Source organism: Equus quagga, chromosome 6 (assembly GCF_021613505.1).
Source record: "Equus quagga isolate Etosha38 chromosome 6, UCLA_HA_Equagga_1.0, whole genome shotgun sequence".
Taxonomy (NCBI): Eukaryota; Metazoa; Chordata; class Mammalia; order Perissodactyla; family Equidae; genus Equus; species Equus quagga.
Window position 1 is genome coordinate 46,964,047 of NC_060272.1, and position 14,655 is coordinate 46,978,701.

A 14,655-nucleotide genomic window follows, 5' to 3' on the forward strand; every position below is an offset into this window, starting at 1 on the left:
TCTTCCGTCTTCCCCGTTTGAGTAGCTAGCCCCACATATTTGCTTAGGCCTAAAACCTAGGAGTCATCTTTGACTTTTATTTCACCCCTGTATCCACATCATATAACAGTGTCTGGCGCACAGTAGGTGCTCAATATATCTTTTAAATAATAAATAGTAAAGTTATCTTAATACAGATTGGTGAGTGTTATGAAAAAGGAATCTGCAGATGGGGGACTCAGTTTATGTGACTCATAAAAGGCCTGTCCTGCAAAGTTAGTCTCAGCCCAGATCTAACTGATGTCTAGGAGTAGGCCTTTAATATGGCTGAAATGGAGAATTATTATTTTTTTTTTTTAAAGATTTTATTTTTTTCCTTTTTCTCCCCAAAGCCCCCTGGTACATAGTTGTATATTCTTCGTTGTGGGTTCTTCTAGTTGTGGCATGTGGGACGCTGCCTCAGCGTGGTCTGATGAGCAGTGCCATGTCCGCGCCCAGGATTCGAACCAACGAAACACTGGGCCGCCTGCAGCGGAGCGCGCGAACTTAACCACTCAGCCACGGGGCCAGCCCCTGTGGAGAATTATTTTTAGCCAAAGAGTTTAGTCTGTTTTTCCCAGTGTTAATGGGTAAAAATCTACTTGCTGCCTCATTTAAAATGTTGTCCACTTTTACCCCCATCCTCCAAACAAACGCCGGAGATTGTTAACAGCACTCCTTCTATGCCTTGAATGAGAATGGCTCCAGAGAAAAGATTGAGGGGTTGCTCTTCATCTTTCATATAAATGCAATCATACACTTAAGTACTCTTTTTTTGACTTCTTTAACTTAGGACAGTTTTTTAGATTCATCTATCTTGTTGCATTAGCAGTAATGAAATTTTTTTATTGTTGTGTAGTATTCCATTGTATGGATATCCTACAACTTGTTAATGAATACTTGGGTTCTTCCCAGTCTTTGGCTGTGCCTCCTGCATAACAGCTAGACGTGCAATTTCTGAGTGCTATCGTCAGTGTATATTTAGCTTTAAAAGGAACTGCCAGACTCTTTTCCAAGTGGCAATACCATGTTACATCTCCACCAGTCATGCAGGAGAGTTCCAGGTGCTTCATATCCTCACCATTCTAGAGGGTGTGTAGTGTCATTTCATTTGTGCTTATAATTTGCATTTCTCTGATGACAAATGATCTTGAACATCATTTCATGTGATTATTGGTCATTCATATATATTCTTCTGTGAAGTCTTTTATCCATTCTTTTAAGTAGACTGTTTGTCTTACTACTGTTGAGTTATAAGAGTTTGTTAAATGTTCTGAATGCAAATCCTTTCTGAGATACATTTATCATTGGGAGAGGCAGTCTGCCATGGGCCCTGAGGATCCCTATATATTCTTTCTGGTTATGGCAAGAATGCAAGGCCTGACTTCTCTTTATTCAGGCCATTTCTCAGGGTTGTGTTTGTAGTGAGCAGCCTTAGAGATGATATTCTATCTCTGTGGACAGTGAGCAGATTGTTACTGTTCACCATAAAAATAGTGAATCCACCAAACTCAGTGTTCCTCCCCTATAATGTAGTCCACTGCGTGTCCAGGCATCCATCATCTGTTACAGGGCCCTGCGTGGTTCCCGTGGGACTCGGTAGCTTGGGAAATGAACATATGCGTAATAAAGTCCTTTGTGTCTAATTCAGGAGTCTTGTGTTTTCTGTCAACTTCCACGAAACAGTAACAGGCTGACTTATCTTGTACTTAGGCTAAAATCTCAGACTCTGCACAGTTCTTGACATGTATTGCAAATATTTTTTCTTAGTCTGTTGCTTACCTTTCATTTTCTTAATGAAACTATCTTACTAAAAGTCTTTTAAAAAGTGGAAGGTTTTAATTTTGATGAAATACAGTTTTATACTTAGTGCCTTCGGTATCCTAAGAAATCTTTGCCTTCCCCAAGGTAGTGAAGATTTTCAATTATGTTTTCTTCTAGACATTTTACAGTTTTAGCTTTTGCTTTTAGGTCTGGAGTCTGGGTTCACTTTCTTTCATATTAACGTTGTTATTCCAACACCATTTGTTGAAGAGATTCTTCTTACCCCATTGAGTTATGTTAACACCTTTGTTGAAAATCATTGACCACATAGATTCAAGTATATTTCTGGACACTCTATTCTGTTCTGTTGATGCTTATGCCATTCTAATTTGATTATTGTAGCTTCATAGTAACTCTTAAAATCAAAGTCCCCAACTTTATTCTTTTTCAGAATTCTTCTAGTTTAGGTCCCCTGAATTCCCATATGAATTTTAGAAGCTACTTCTTAATTTCTGCAAATGAAGGTGATTATATTGAATCTTAGATGAAGAGTCTTGTGATCCATGAACATAGTATAACATCATTTATTTAGGTCATCTTTCATTTCTCTTCACAGTGTTTTGTAGTTTTCAGTGTATAGATATTTCCCTTCTTTTGTTAAAAATGTCCTTAATTTCTGTTTTTTTGATGCTATTAGAAGTGGTATATTTTAAAATTTCCTTTTCCAATTGCTGATAGTATTTAGAAATACAAATTATTTTTATATGCTGAGCTTTTATTATGTAACCTTGCTAAATTCATATAGATAATCATTTCGTTTGCTGATAGAGACAGTTTTACTTCTTCCTCTCTGATCTATAGGTCTGTTGTTGTTAGTGACTTATTGCACTAGCCAGGACATCCAGTACAATATTGAATAGGAATGGTAAGAGCTGACATGCTTCTCTCATTCCCAGTGTTAGAGAGAACAATATCTTCATGTGACCAACATAGAAATTATAGTAGCTGGAAGACTTTATGAATGGGGACATAAAATATTCTATTCTGTGTTATTAAAGCAAACTAAAGCATTATTAACATTTTTGGAAGCCTGAACTCATCCCTATAGGAATTTTGCTGGAAGAACCTCATACAATGTGGATTCACTTAGCTATTTCATGGAATGACATCTTTTGGTTCAACTGAGTTTACCTATAACTATAGTCAGAGGGTGGGAAAGTAGAGGTTCCAATGTTTTAAGATAACTAAATCCTTATCTTTCCTAACAGAAGTCCAAGATTTTATTGAAAACTTACAAGTTTAAAAAGTTCGGAATAAGCACATAATTTAGACATATTACGTAGCTATCAGAAGAAAAGGGAACTAAAGTTAAGTGAATTAAGTGATTGCCTTTGTGAGATAGGGCTAAGAGGTGGGCAGGTGGCTTTTTATTTATTTTTTTATTATTTTAATATCACTTTTTTAATCCAAATGTGCTTATTGCCTATTCTTATATTTTAAAAGTATTTACTATATCGGGCTTACCCAAATATTGTTGAAGAAAATAATTCATATTTTCAGTTTTGGTTTGATTCTACCAAAATCATAATGATTTCAATGATAAATTCAGAAAGGGCTACAAAAGATTATCTAGTTTAACCTCCATTGAAATGTATATATATATTTGGATAAAAATATTGGACTGATAGCATACACAGGAAACTTGAAAAATTTATACCACCAAGAAATTGTAAGCAACTTACATACCCAATAATGATGGTCTAAATTAGGTAAGTAATAGTATGTTAATAGTCTGTAGGAAGGAAAAAAAATCATTTTCTTTAAGACTTAAGTATTGATAATTGGAATATGTTTGTGAAATATTAGTCTATGATAAAAGTAGCTTATACGTATCATATGTTTTTGTAAGTATGTGCAGGATATTGTGTACATATCTATATAAGAGAAAAATGCTTTAAAAATATATCAAATTGAGTCATTTTGAGGTACTTTTTTCCTGTTTTTCTGTTTTCTAAATTCTCTGTGTCAAGGAATACTTTGGTAATTTAAAGCAAAAAAAAACACATCAATAATGTTGGTACAAGTTGAATATATTCTTTTTAATGAGATATATAGTCATTGATAAAAAATTGGATATTAATTTTCAGTGCTCTTGCCATTTCCTTTCTCCTTTCAACTTTATTATGTAATCGTCTTGAGATTTTGCCGCTGAATTTTTCTTTAGTAAATTGCCACTTTGCTATTTATGAAAATGGCCTGTCTTCCCAGGGCTAATTTGTTTTGCGTTATTGGAGTGTTTTCTTCTACAACATTATAGCAAGTTAATAAAAATGAAATGAAATGAAAAAATATATCTAATTTCCTGCCATCCCAACTGATTTGCTTTTGGGCATGTACAGTTCCCTTCCTTCCCCTTGGATGTGTAATCTGTACTTTTTCAATAGATAGAATTCTGGACTTGCTAGTTTGACATCCTCATTTCTTATCTGGACCATATGTGTACCTTCTCAAGAGGACTTTCTGCTTTGGTGCTTCTGATCTCAGAGTAAAAGTCAAAGTTCTTTCGGTGGCCTGTGAGCCCTCTCGTCCCCTCCATCATAACTTTTTTCCAGGTATCCACATGGTTAGTTTCTCGCCTCCTTCAGAGCTTTATTCTAACACTCAAGTTTGAGGCCTTCAGATTCTTGTCTGTGAGGCTTTCTTTGACCACCCTGTGTGAAATAGCATCCACGTCCTAAGCTCTTTCTTCCTCTTCCCTTCCTCTGTTTTTCTCTGTAGCACTTAGCACAATCTATGTTGCAATATGTTTCAATTATTTCTTTCATTTGTTGTCTCTCTCTCTCTTCTTCCTCTCAGAGAATAAAGCTCCATGCAGGCAGGGATTTTTGTCTCTTGTTCATTGTTCTATTTTCAGCACTTAAAATAGTGACTGGCCGGCGGCCCTGTGACCGAGTAGTTAAGTTCACTTGCCCTGCTTCGGCGGTCCAGGGTTTGGGTGCAAACCTAGCACTGCTCATCAAGCCATGCTGAAGCGGCATCCCACATCCCACAACTGGAGGGATCCACAACTAAATCATACAACTATGTACTGGTGGGCTTTGGGGAGAAGAAGAAAAATTTTAAAAAAAATTTAAAAAAAGTGGCTGGCACTTAGTAGGGAATTAATATTGGTTGAATAATGAGTGAACTCCAACTCTTATAATCCATATTTCATACTGCTGCCAGGATGATCCTTCAAAAACTCCCCTGGAAAAGCTAACTGTATGGTAGTGCCTATCCCTCTGTCATCTGGCCTCTGTCTTCAGTTGTGTGTGCTTTTGTTTTTCTTCTGGGATATACATGGGTGTTATGTTTTAGTCTGGAAGATATTCCTTTCTAATTCTTTGTCTCCCTAACTCTTACCTTCTCTCTCTTCCTTAGCCTTCTCACATGTGCTCTGCCAACTCAGATTTTCCTCCTTTGGGTCCCTGGGTACCGTGTCATAGGAATTAGACTTCACTGCAAAGTCCTCTTTCCTTGCTTCCGTTTCTCCTTCCAGACTTAGGTTTTGATAATCTCTGTGTCTACAGTGCCTAGATCTAGGTGCTTAATGATAGTTGAATGAATTAATGACTTACAGCTTTTTGTGTTAGTTGGATTATTAATTTTAATAGAGTCATTCTTGTATTGTTTTGATTTTTATTTTGCATGTGCCTAAAATCTATTACTGTATTTTAAGGTATTTTCTGTCATGTGCCCTGCATTGTTTTCCGTGATATTTTAGATTTGAAAAAGTTATTATTTTAATTTGCAAACCTCTTGATAATGTTACTGTCTTTTGTAGATCCCATGAATTATGAATTTATAGGTTTAATGGGCAGAAGTAAGGAAATCATTCCCTCAAAATAATACTGCTCCGAAGAGTTGTGTACACCTGTTAAAATGAAAGGTGGGATTAATGTTATTTTAATGGATAATCTTCACACAGCATGAATAAAACTTTTTTTTTTTTTTTTTTTACTTTACAGGGAAGTCTTAAGAGGAGTCGGCAGATCTCATCTCAGGAATTCATCTACGAATTGAAAATGGGGTGTGCCGATGAGAGACTTGTCACGTGCCTGGAGTCCCTCCGTGTATCTTTGACTAGTAATCCTGTGAGGTAATTCATCTGCCTGGACGTCATCAGGGCATGTTACTAAATTAGACAGATGTCATTACTCTTTCATTTTTATTTAATACTTGTTTCATGTCACCTGTAAATAAATGGCTGATATACCTCAACAACTTTTCCAGGTAAAAACTGAATACATAATATTTATATGCATGAAGAAATATAGTCTCAATAGTACTTTTGAATTTGTTACTGAGTGATAAATAGCCTATGGTCTTTAAAAAACTCATTGTTTTTTTTCTTAGAATTTTTAAAAACTTATAGTGTTTTTAAAGAGAACAATCCTGATCAGAAGCTATCAACGTGCCTGAGTTTCACTCTGAATTTTGGGATTGTATATATACTGGCTGATTCCTGTTTGACATAGCAAAAAATACCTTTTTTTTTTTCTTTATCGGAAATGGTATCTTTCTAGGATCCCATAGGTCAGTGTTGTCAGATTTAGCAAATAAAAACACAGGATGCCCAGTAAAATCTGAATTTTAGACATGCTTACACTAAAAAATTATTTGTTGTTTTTCTGAAATCGACATTTAACTGAGTGTCCTCTGTTTGGCAACATTACCATAGTGTGTCTCTGTTTGTTTTTAGCCTTTTTTAGCCCAGCATATTTTCAAAAAATTTTAGCAGAAGTTTTTATAAAATATCTGAGCAGTCATAGAATCAGAATTTCAGGGCTGCAAGGGTCAAAGATAGATCAGTTTTGACTTGTTAATTGTGTAATAAATGAATGCTTATTTCTTCATAAGAATATATCTGTATGTGTGTATATATATGGATGTATGTGTGTGTGTATATTCTGAGGGCTAGCATGCAAACTATCATTGTATGTTAATGGTTTGTAAAAGAATCTATTCCCTCTGATTAGCTCTTTTTTTGATGTTTCTGTAGTTAGGCTATAGTATGAAAAAATCTCTGACAGCACAAGTATTAAAACAAAAAGATCCCAACTTGTGAGACATGAAAAGTGAGTGAGGTTTAACTAGAGTATGAAGAGTGAACAAAGAACCTTTAGTATATTTCTATTTTATCTTATTTTTCTATATTTTGCCATTGCCAACCTGTTCTCTACATTGTAAACCAACGGTGGGCCTGAGCCTGGGGACTTCCTCTGTCTTATTTACCTCTCTTTACCAGGCACAGTGCTTAGCATATAGAAGGTGCTTGGTAAAGATTTGTTGATTGAAAAGAGAGGTTTGATGTTAGCCTTCCTCATGAGGTCTTACCTTGGTGATTTTTAGAAATTAATGTGAATTAGTAATTTATTGGACAGGTATAGTCATACATGAAGAGCTCTGGTTTCCAGCTTAATCTGTACTTGTTCAATGTATTCATTTAAAAAAATAATTGTTGAGCACCTGCTATTTTCCAATTACTTAGATGTGGGGCTTGAGTGAATGACAAAGCAGATCCAGGCCCTGTTCTTATGGAGTTTAAATGTAGGAAGAGGGTATTTTGGGGTTGATTGGGGAATACACTCATTTCTCCATTTATCTGGCAGCCACTGGGGACTGGAGATAGTCATGACTTTCCAATATAATTAAAAGTAGACTTTTCCTTTACCTTTTCTTGTCTTCATATTTTGAGTAGATGAATATGATAAAAGATAAACTGAAAGGGTTTTATGTATGAATTCAAGCATGTTACAATGGATACAATTATTTATTATGATTTCACCTAAAAATTGTGGGGAATAATGCTATGTCTCTTTCATTTGAAACTTATTTAAAAAACCTAAAAACTTATGGAATTGTTTCCCCAAGAGTGGCCAGTTCTAAAATACATTAGAGGAATTCACAAGTGCTGTGGCTGTTTCCTACACAATAGTCTTTTTAATTGAAAAGAATAGAAAAATTTTATTTTTGGAGAAATTTTTCTGAAATCAGAGCACTTTATGTAGACAGAAGATCGAGAATATACTTGATTCTTTCTGTGTCCATTGCTCCAATTAGAGGAATGACTTAGCTGGAGATGTAAAACTTGAAGATATGTCTGTGATCAAGTCTTTGGACTTGGCTGTTAGTTATGATGTGTCTGCTGAGAAAGTCAGTTTTTCATATTTTCTTTTTCTTATCTTTCTTTATGTACAGTATGTGACTATAGTAGGAGAAGGAATTCTAATTTTTGTAAGCTTTTGAGATCATTGTTAGACCTGTGGTGATATTGGGAAAATTAGAGTTAAAAGTCTTCAATGTCTGTGAATAGAGTTGAAAAAGAAACAAGTGAACTGATTAATGATGATTCTCCAATGCTGCTTTGGGATCAGGATTTATTTAAATCAAAAGTCAAGGAAAAGTAGGAGTCCCCCCCCGATTAGTTCCCCTTCCGCTGCAGATACGCAATATTTTTAGAGCCATTCATCAACTTCTGAAACCCTGCCTAGCAATTATGAGCCATGTCAACCTTTTACTATTTGGACAGTGAATTATGTGAAAACTAGTGTATTAAATTCAAGATTATTGGTTTTGCTTTATGAAGAGTTGATCTGAAGTTCACATAGTTCTTATGTTTAAAATTTTATTAATTATTCAATATTCTTGGCGACAGTTTTGAACTAAAAGCACAGTTGCTTTGTTTTTGGAACACTAGCGAAATGAACAACTGCTTCAAATTTTCAAGTACAAACTTTTAGTGAATCTTGACATAGTCAACAGTTACATCTGAGCTATTGAATACATGGAGGTGGAAACGTGAAAAGGTAGACGCTAACATCATTGTGACTGATATCAAACATTTTAGTCCATACCCATCTATACATGTAGCAAATTAGTTATAGAATGCATCTTCATTTTCTCAATTTGATGCAGCTGTTAAGGACAAGATTTCTGTCTCAGAAAATCTAGTCTTATCAGGTCTTTGTATTTTGTGATTTTAGGCATTATTTTTCCTTTACTCACAGTTAATATGCATTTCGAACTTTATAAGAAGTATTTTCTCACTAAAGTTAGCTTTTTGTTAGATTTCTAAGGAGGTTTTGGAACTAGGTTTGATTATATAATTATAACTTTGGAAAATTTTGCAGTAATATATATGTTTACTGCAAAGCAAATGAGCAGCATTTGTGAGTCATTATTCCATTTATTCAGGATCATGTTTGGAATCTAGTTTTTCTGCATTTCTGGGCTTGAAAACACAAAGCTGGTGGAAGAGTTTAACTTTGGAGTTGATGAACTTTTTGTGCCATGTACCGCACGTGTGAAGAGAGAAATAGAAAAGCTGGTGGCAAGCATGAGATCAGCGTACTCAGTATCAAGAGGACCTGAAGAAGAAAAGTCAAGATAAAAAATTTTGAGGATACTAATACTTTGACTTATTTTAAAAATTACTTATATAAAATATTAAATATATAAAAAAGACTATCATAACAGTAAAACAAGTACCCACCTGCCTATTAACGAGGCTAAGGTATAGAACATTGCCTACAAGGTGGAAGCTTCCGTGCATCCCTCTTTGATTCTACCTCCCCTTGTCCCACTAGCCTGTGGTAATCACTTTCCTGAATTTTGGGTTTATCATTTCTTTCTCTTTATTATAGTTTTACTGTGTTTATATTCCTAATTAATATATTGGTTGGTTTTATATATTTTTGAGCTTTATGTAAATAGCATCATCTTCCATATGTTCTTCTGAGACTTGTGTTTTCCTCTCAGTATTACGTTTCATAGATTTATTATGTTGATGTGTGCAGCTACTTACATTTCATCACAATCATTTTTCATACCTTTGTTTTCTATATTTTAGGAGTATCTATTGTAAATAGCGTACGAATGCTTTTTAAAAAAAGAATCCTATCTGATACTCTGTCTTTACCTGGTAGTCTTATCTTTTCATATCGATTGTGAAAATATACTGGAATTTATATCTGATATTTCATTTTGAATTTTTAGTTGATGCTACTTTTTCCATGTTCCTTTCCCCCCTCCTTCTGTTCTTTCTTCCTTTTCTGTGATCTCCTCCTGCCTCTTCCTCATCCTTAAATTCTTTTGGCTAGATTTTTAGTTTCTTATTTCGTTTTTCCTTATTTACTAATTTGAAAGACATATTCTCTTTTGCTGATCATATAACAAAAAAAATTTAACATACACACACTTAAAAAGGGAATTTAAAATGCATGTACTTAAAGAGGATAAAAATAAGCAATATCTCTTTTAATTTGAACCTAGGACTACTTTAACACCAATCATCCCCTCTTGATTTGTGTGCTAGTTTTGTGTGATGTTTTGTTTTTTTCATTGTAATATTATGAATTAGCTGTTATTGCTACTGAGTTATACTACAAATATGTGTATATGTATTTATTTACATACATTTATATACTCATCATTCTTTTTTTTGTTTCATGATTTTTTTCCTCTGATTATTTTACTTTTGCTTCAGGTGTATCATTAAATTCCCTTGGTGAGAGTCTGTTGATGGTAAACCTCTTAATTGTCTCACAGTGACTTAATTTGCCTTTACATTTGAAGGATAGTTTTCTTAGGTCATGGAATTGAGGGTTTTTAGATTTCATTTCTTAGTACATTGAGGATATTATTTTCTCTTCCTTTAATTTCTGTTTTTGAGAGTTTGGCTCTTTATCTAAAACTCATTCTTTTCCAGGTAATCTGCCTTTTCTCTCTGTCTGGTTTTATGATGTTTTGTCTTTTTGGTGTTCTATAGTTTTATGTGTCTAGGTGGAATTTCTTTCTTATTTATCTTATTAAATTTTTTTGGACTTCCTGAATATGATTGATGTCTTTCATAAATTTTCTGGATGTCAGCCATTATCTCTTTGAATATTGGCTTTTTCTCTATAATTTTGTACATATTAGACCTTCCTACTCCGTATACCATTATTTCTTAACCTCTTTATAGTTTCCATCTATTTGTCTCTCTCTACTATAGTCTGGATATATTTTGTTTAGATCTTCTAGTTTCCTAATTGTTTGTTCACAGATGTCTGTTTAACTTATAAAAATTTCCAGTATTATAATTTCATCCCTATAATTTCTTCTTGGCTCTTTAAAACTCTGTCATTTTTCATAATTCTATGCTCCTCACTTTTTTAATCCTTGTGTTATTTCTTTAAACGTATTACATTTCTCAGAAGGCTACAAACAAACTTTTGTCATTTGGTCATCAGATCTGCTGCTCAGTAGTGAACTCCTCTTGATAGTTTCTTGTGTGTCTTTGCCCTAAAGTTTTAATGCATATGTTAGTATGTTCATATTTATTTAAAATTTTTTTTTACCTTACTCTTGATTTTTCTTTTCTTTTTCTTTTTTTGAAGATGAACCTCAGAAGTTGCAGTTTTATTGCCCTACAGAATATTAACTAGTTTTGTCATTTAATTAGCATTCTTCTTCTTTCCTTTCTTTAAGCCTCTAAAAATACTTTGATTTTTCTAATTCTTTTTCAATGAGACTCACCATTTTGCTGGTCTCCTCATTAATGAGGTAAGTAAATACTTGACACTGCTGGCTTTATTTGGGCAAGCGATGTTTTTATCTTTTTTGAAAAATCATGCCTTGATAGTACAGATTTGTGGAATGTGTTAATATTCCTTGGAAACGTCCTAGAAATTCACGGAGGGAGTGAACCTGGTAAAAGTCTGTGATTCCTACATCTTCTCCCTCTCCCAGGGTTGGGGGAAGGGACAATGAATTTGATGAAGAGAATGGGTGTTCCTTGCGCGGGGAAGTCTTTCTGCCCTTCCTCCATCTGGACGGCCTGTCCCCCCAGGACTTCATCCTTCCACCTTGCCTGCAGTCCCTCCTCGTAGGCAATGGATTCTATCAAGGACGTTGTGGTGAGGTGAGGGGTGTGGTGCAGGTAATTCAGAGCACCTAAACTGAAGCATCTACAAGTCAAAGCTTTCTCCTACCAAGGTGGACCTATTCTTAAAGCTTACTAATGCTGCATTATACCTAAATAATACCTAAGAGTCTCTAGTGCTTTCCTCAGTCTTAACAAAGATACTTTTCTAGGAAGTAACTGAAAATGCAATCAGAATCAAACTATACATATGCATATGTGTATATGTGTATATTGTATATATTGTCAAGGTCCTTCAGGAAGGCAGAAACAGGGAGCAGTCTACATTTAAAAAAAAAATTCGTTATCATGGAATTGGTTAAATAGGGGATAGACTGAGAAATGAAAGAGGGGCAGTGAGGCACTCCAAACATTAGCAACAGCAGGAAGCTGCTCCACTCCTATGCTAGAGAAAGAGGAGAAGGCAGTGTTCTGGAAGCTCATGGGCTGGTGTTGAATGGCAGAAACTGTATCCATGGGGAAGATGCAGCTGTTGCCAGAGAAGCTGCCAAGGCAGAGAGAGAGGGAGAGAAATACCCTGGTTTATTCTTTCTTCCCACCTTCCCACGGGCCAAACCTGGCAAGGAGCAGTTGATGACAAAGCCTGGAAACTGCAGCCTGCAGGGTGAGCCCCTTTGAGAGCAACAGAATTGTACAACAGTGAAGGAGGGAAGTGAGAGGAAATGGGCTAAGCTCTGGTGCATTATTCTGTGGGACTCAGAATAGGTCAATGAATATTAAATTCCCATTTCTTCCAGTTTTTAGTTTCATTGGCCATTTAGGTTCTTTATCTTATTACTAGGAGATGTAAAGAAAAGTGCTTTTATAATATGCTCTAGGGCCTTGAATCAGGTCAAAAACTTCCTAAGAACACAAAGGGCCATCCTGCTCTTAATTTCTTGAAACTACCTCTATTTGAAGATAATCCGCTTGGTCTAACTAAATAAATGGTCACTCTCAGCTTTTGAGACCTTTTACCATTTATTCCGTTTCCTCTAATACAATTGCTGTCCTGTTTCACACATGCAGAATACTGGGTTTGGTGGTGGTACTAATTACACCCCCTTTTTGCCTTTGAGTTCTGAATACATTAAAAGTAGATACAGAAGTGAGAGAAGGAACTAAAGATCAGCTTTACTGCTGGAAAAACTGAATCGCGGTGCACAGTTGGGACTTGACGGTGAAATATACTTCTTACTTCTGCCCACTGAATCGCATTTGCCGTGTTGCCATAGGAAGAGAGAACAGATAACTGCAGGCCTGGGTCCTACATGCTCAGTGTCTTTTCTGCACTTTCACCAGTTTGATAAATCAGTCCTCCTCATTGGGGGATATTCAAATAATAAGGGGGAAGAAGTGACCGGAAGTAATCCCCAGTGTTCCTTTCTGGGGAATATAGAAGGCCTCTCCCTTTGTAGAAATGAGAGGAGGGTAAAAGGTATTCTTATTAATAATATGCTCCAGTTTATTTTTATGCCCATGACATGTTTTGGAATTTTAGATTAAGGCGTGAGATACAAATTTTTTTTTTTGAATTAGCATTAGAAATTAACAGTATGTACAGATTTATGGTGATAGTAATAGTGATAATTCCTGAGAGGGGCAAGAGGAATAAAGGTTCTCCTAGATGATTTACGTGCTGGTATTTCTTTTGTCTTTCCTTTCTCTCTCTTTAATGATGATGCCAGGGAGGCAAATAATGCAAGTGGCTCCACATTTTCTTTCCTGTGCTGTTAATATGGTAGCCACTAGGCACTTGTGTTATTTAAATTTAATTAAAATAAAATGAAAAAAAAGTCATTTCAGGTGCTCAAGTGGCACATATGGCTAGTGGCTACCATATTGGACAGCACATTTAGACCATTTTTGTCATCATAAAAAATTGTTAGTGCTACTTAAACACCTTAAGGTATTTTGTGTAGCCTCTTTGACATAAATACTGTATGATTACTATGTTCTCATGGTCCTATATGAAAGGACTATGAGAATATATAAAGGAATTAAAGTATGGAAGATTAAAGATTATTTTTTGAAACCTCCAAGGAGGTTTTAAATGGACATTCACATCAAGAGAGACTTGAGAGAAGATGAGTGATCTAAGGACAGCTGCCTTCAATAGAGACTGCTGTCGTGGCAGGATAAGGCTAAGGGAGCGGGCTTCATACTAGCTATTAAGGAGTAGAAGGGGAGAGGAGAGGATGTCTGACAGGCCGTGCTGTAGCTGTGGTCCATGGTGGCCTTCACTGTGGCTGCCTGTAGCCAGGGATGAGGGAATCAGCAATACGGCGTGTCATAGAAGTCACAGAAACATCCCCTTTGGTAGGTTAAAAATATTAGTGGAGTGCGTTTTTTTTAACAGAATTTTCCTCAGAGAAATGTGCTTGCCTTTCCCTCTTAAAAGCATTTTTTCCAGGTTGTTTATGAGCAAGTTAAAGTATAAGGTAGGATGTTAATGTTGTTCTTTTTATTTAGACACTGCCATACATCTTAGGATATGCCTTGTATTATTTATTTCTAAATTATCATTCAGGATCCATAATTTTTATGACAGTATTGCTTATTAAAGAAATATTTTTTGAAAATGCCCTCTAATTTTAGGCCATTTTGCTGTCCTTTCCAAAGTATTTTAAATGAATGAAATATTAATGAAAAATGCCCTGGAAGAAAATAACTATTAATGTTTTAAAATGAGTACTAACTTGATATATTTAAAGGGCAAGCCATTACTTTTGAATGCTTTCAGAGTCCTTCCACAGCAGTGTCATTTTTCTGAGAGACTCTCCAGAAGATACAATGCTCCCCACTCATAGGAGGCTTTTTCTTTTGTGTACTGTTATTCAGATGATAACTTGGTTTTGGCTTATGGATGTATTAAAATGTTATAATTATTTGGTTTCAATGTTAACTTTACCTGTATCTTAAAAGCTTTG

At 35.3% G+C, this 14,655-nt stretch overlaps 1 protein-coding gene across 1 annotated transcript in view; it reads left to right on the forward strand.

Annotated features, from left to right (window-relative positions):
• Positions 1 to 14,655, forward strand: part of DIAPH3 (diaphanous related formin 3) — a 482,479-nt gene that overhangs the window by 110,812 nt on the left and 357,012 nt on the right. The window contains exon 5 of the mRNA XM_046664521.1: positions 5,790 to 5,920. Coding sequence (XP_046520477.1) covers positions 5,790 to 5,920 — 131 coding nt within the window. The remainder of the gene's footprint in view (positions 1 to 5,789; positions 5,921 to 14,655) is intronic.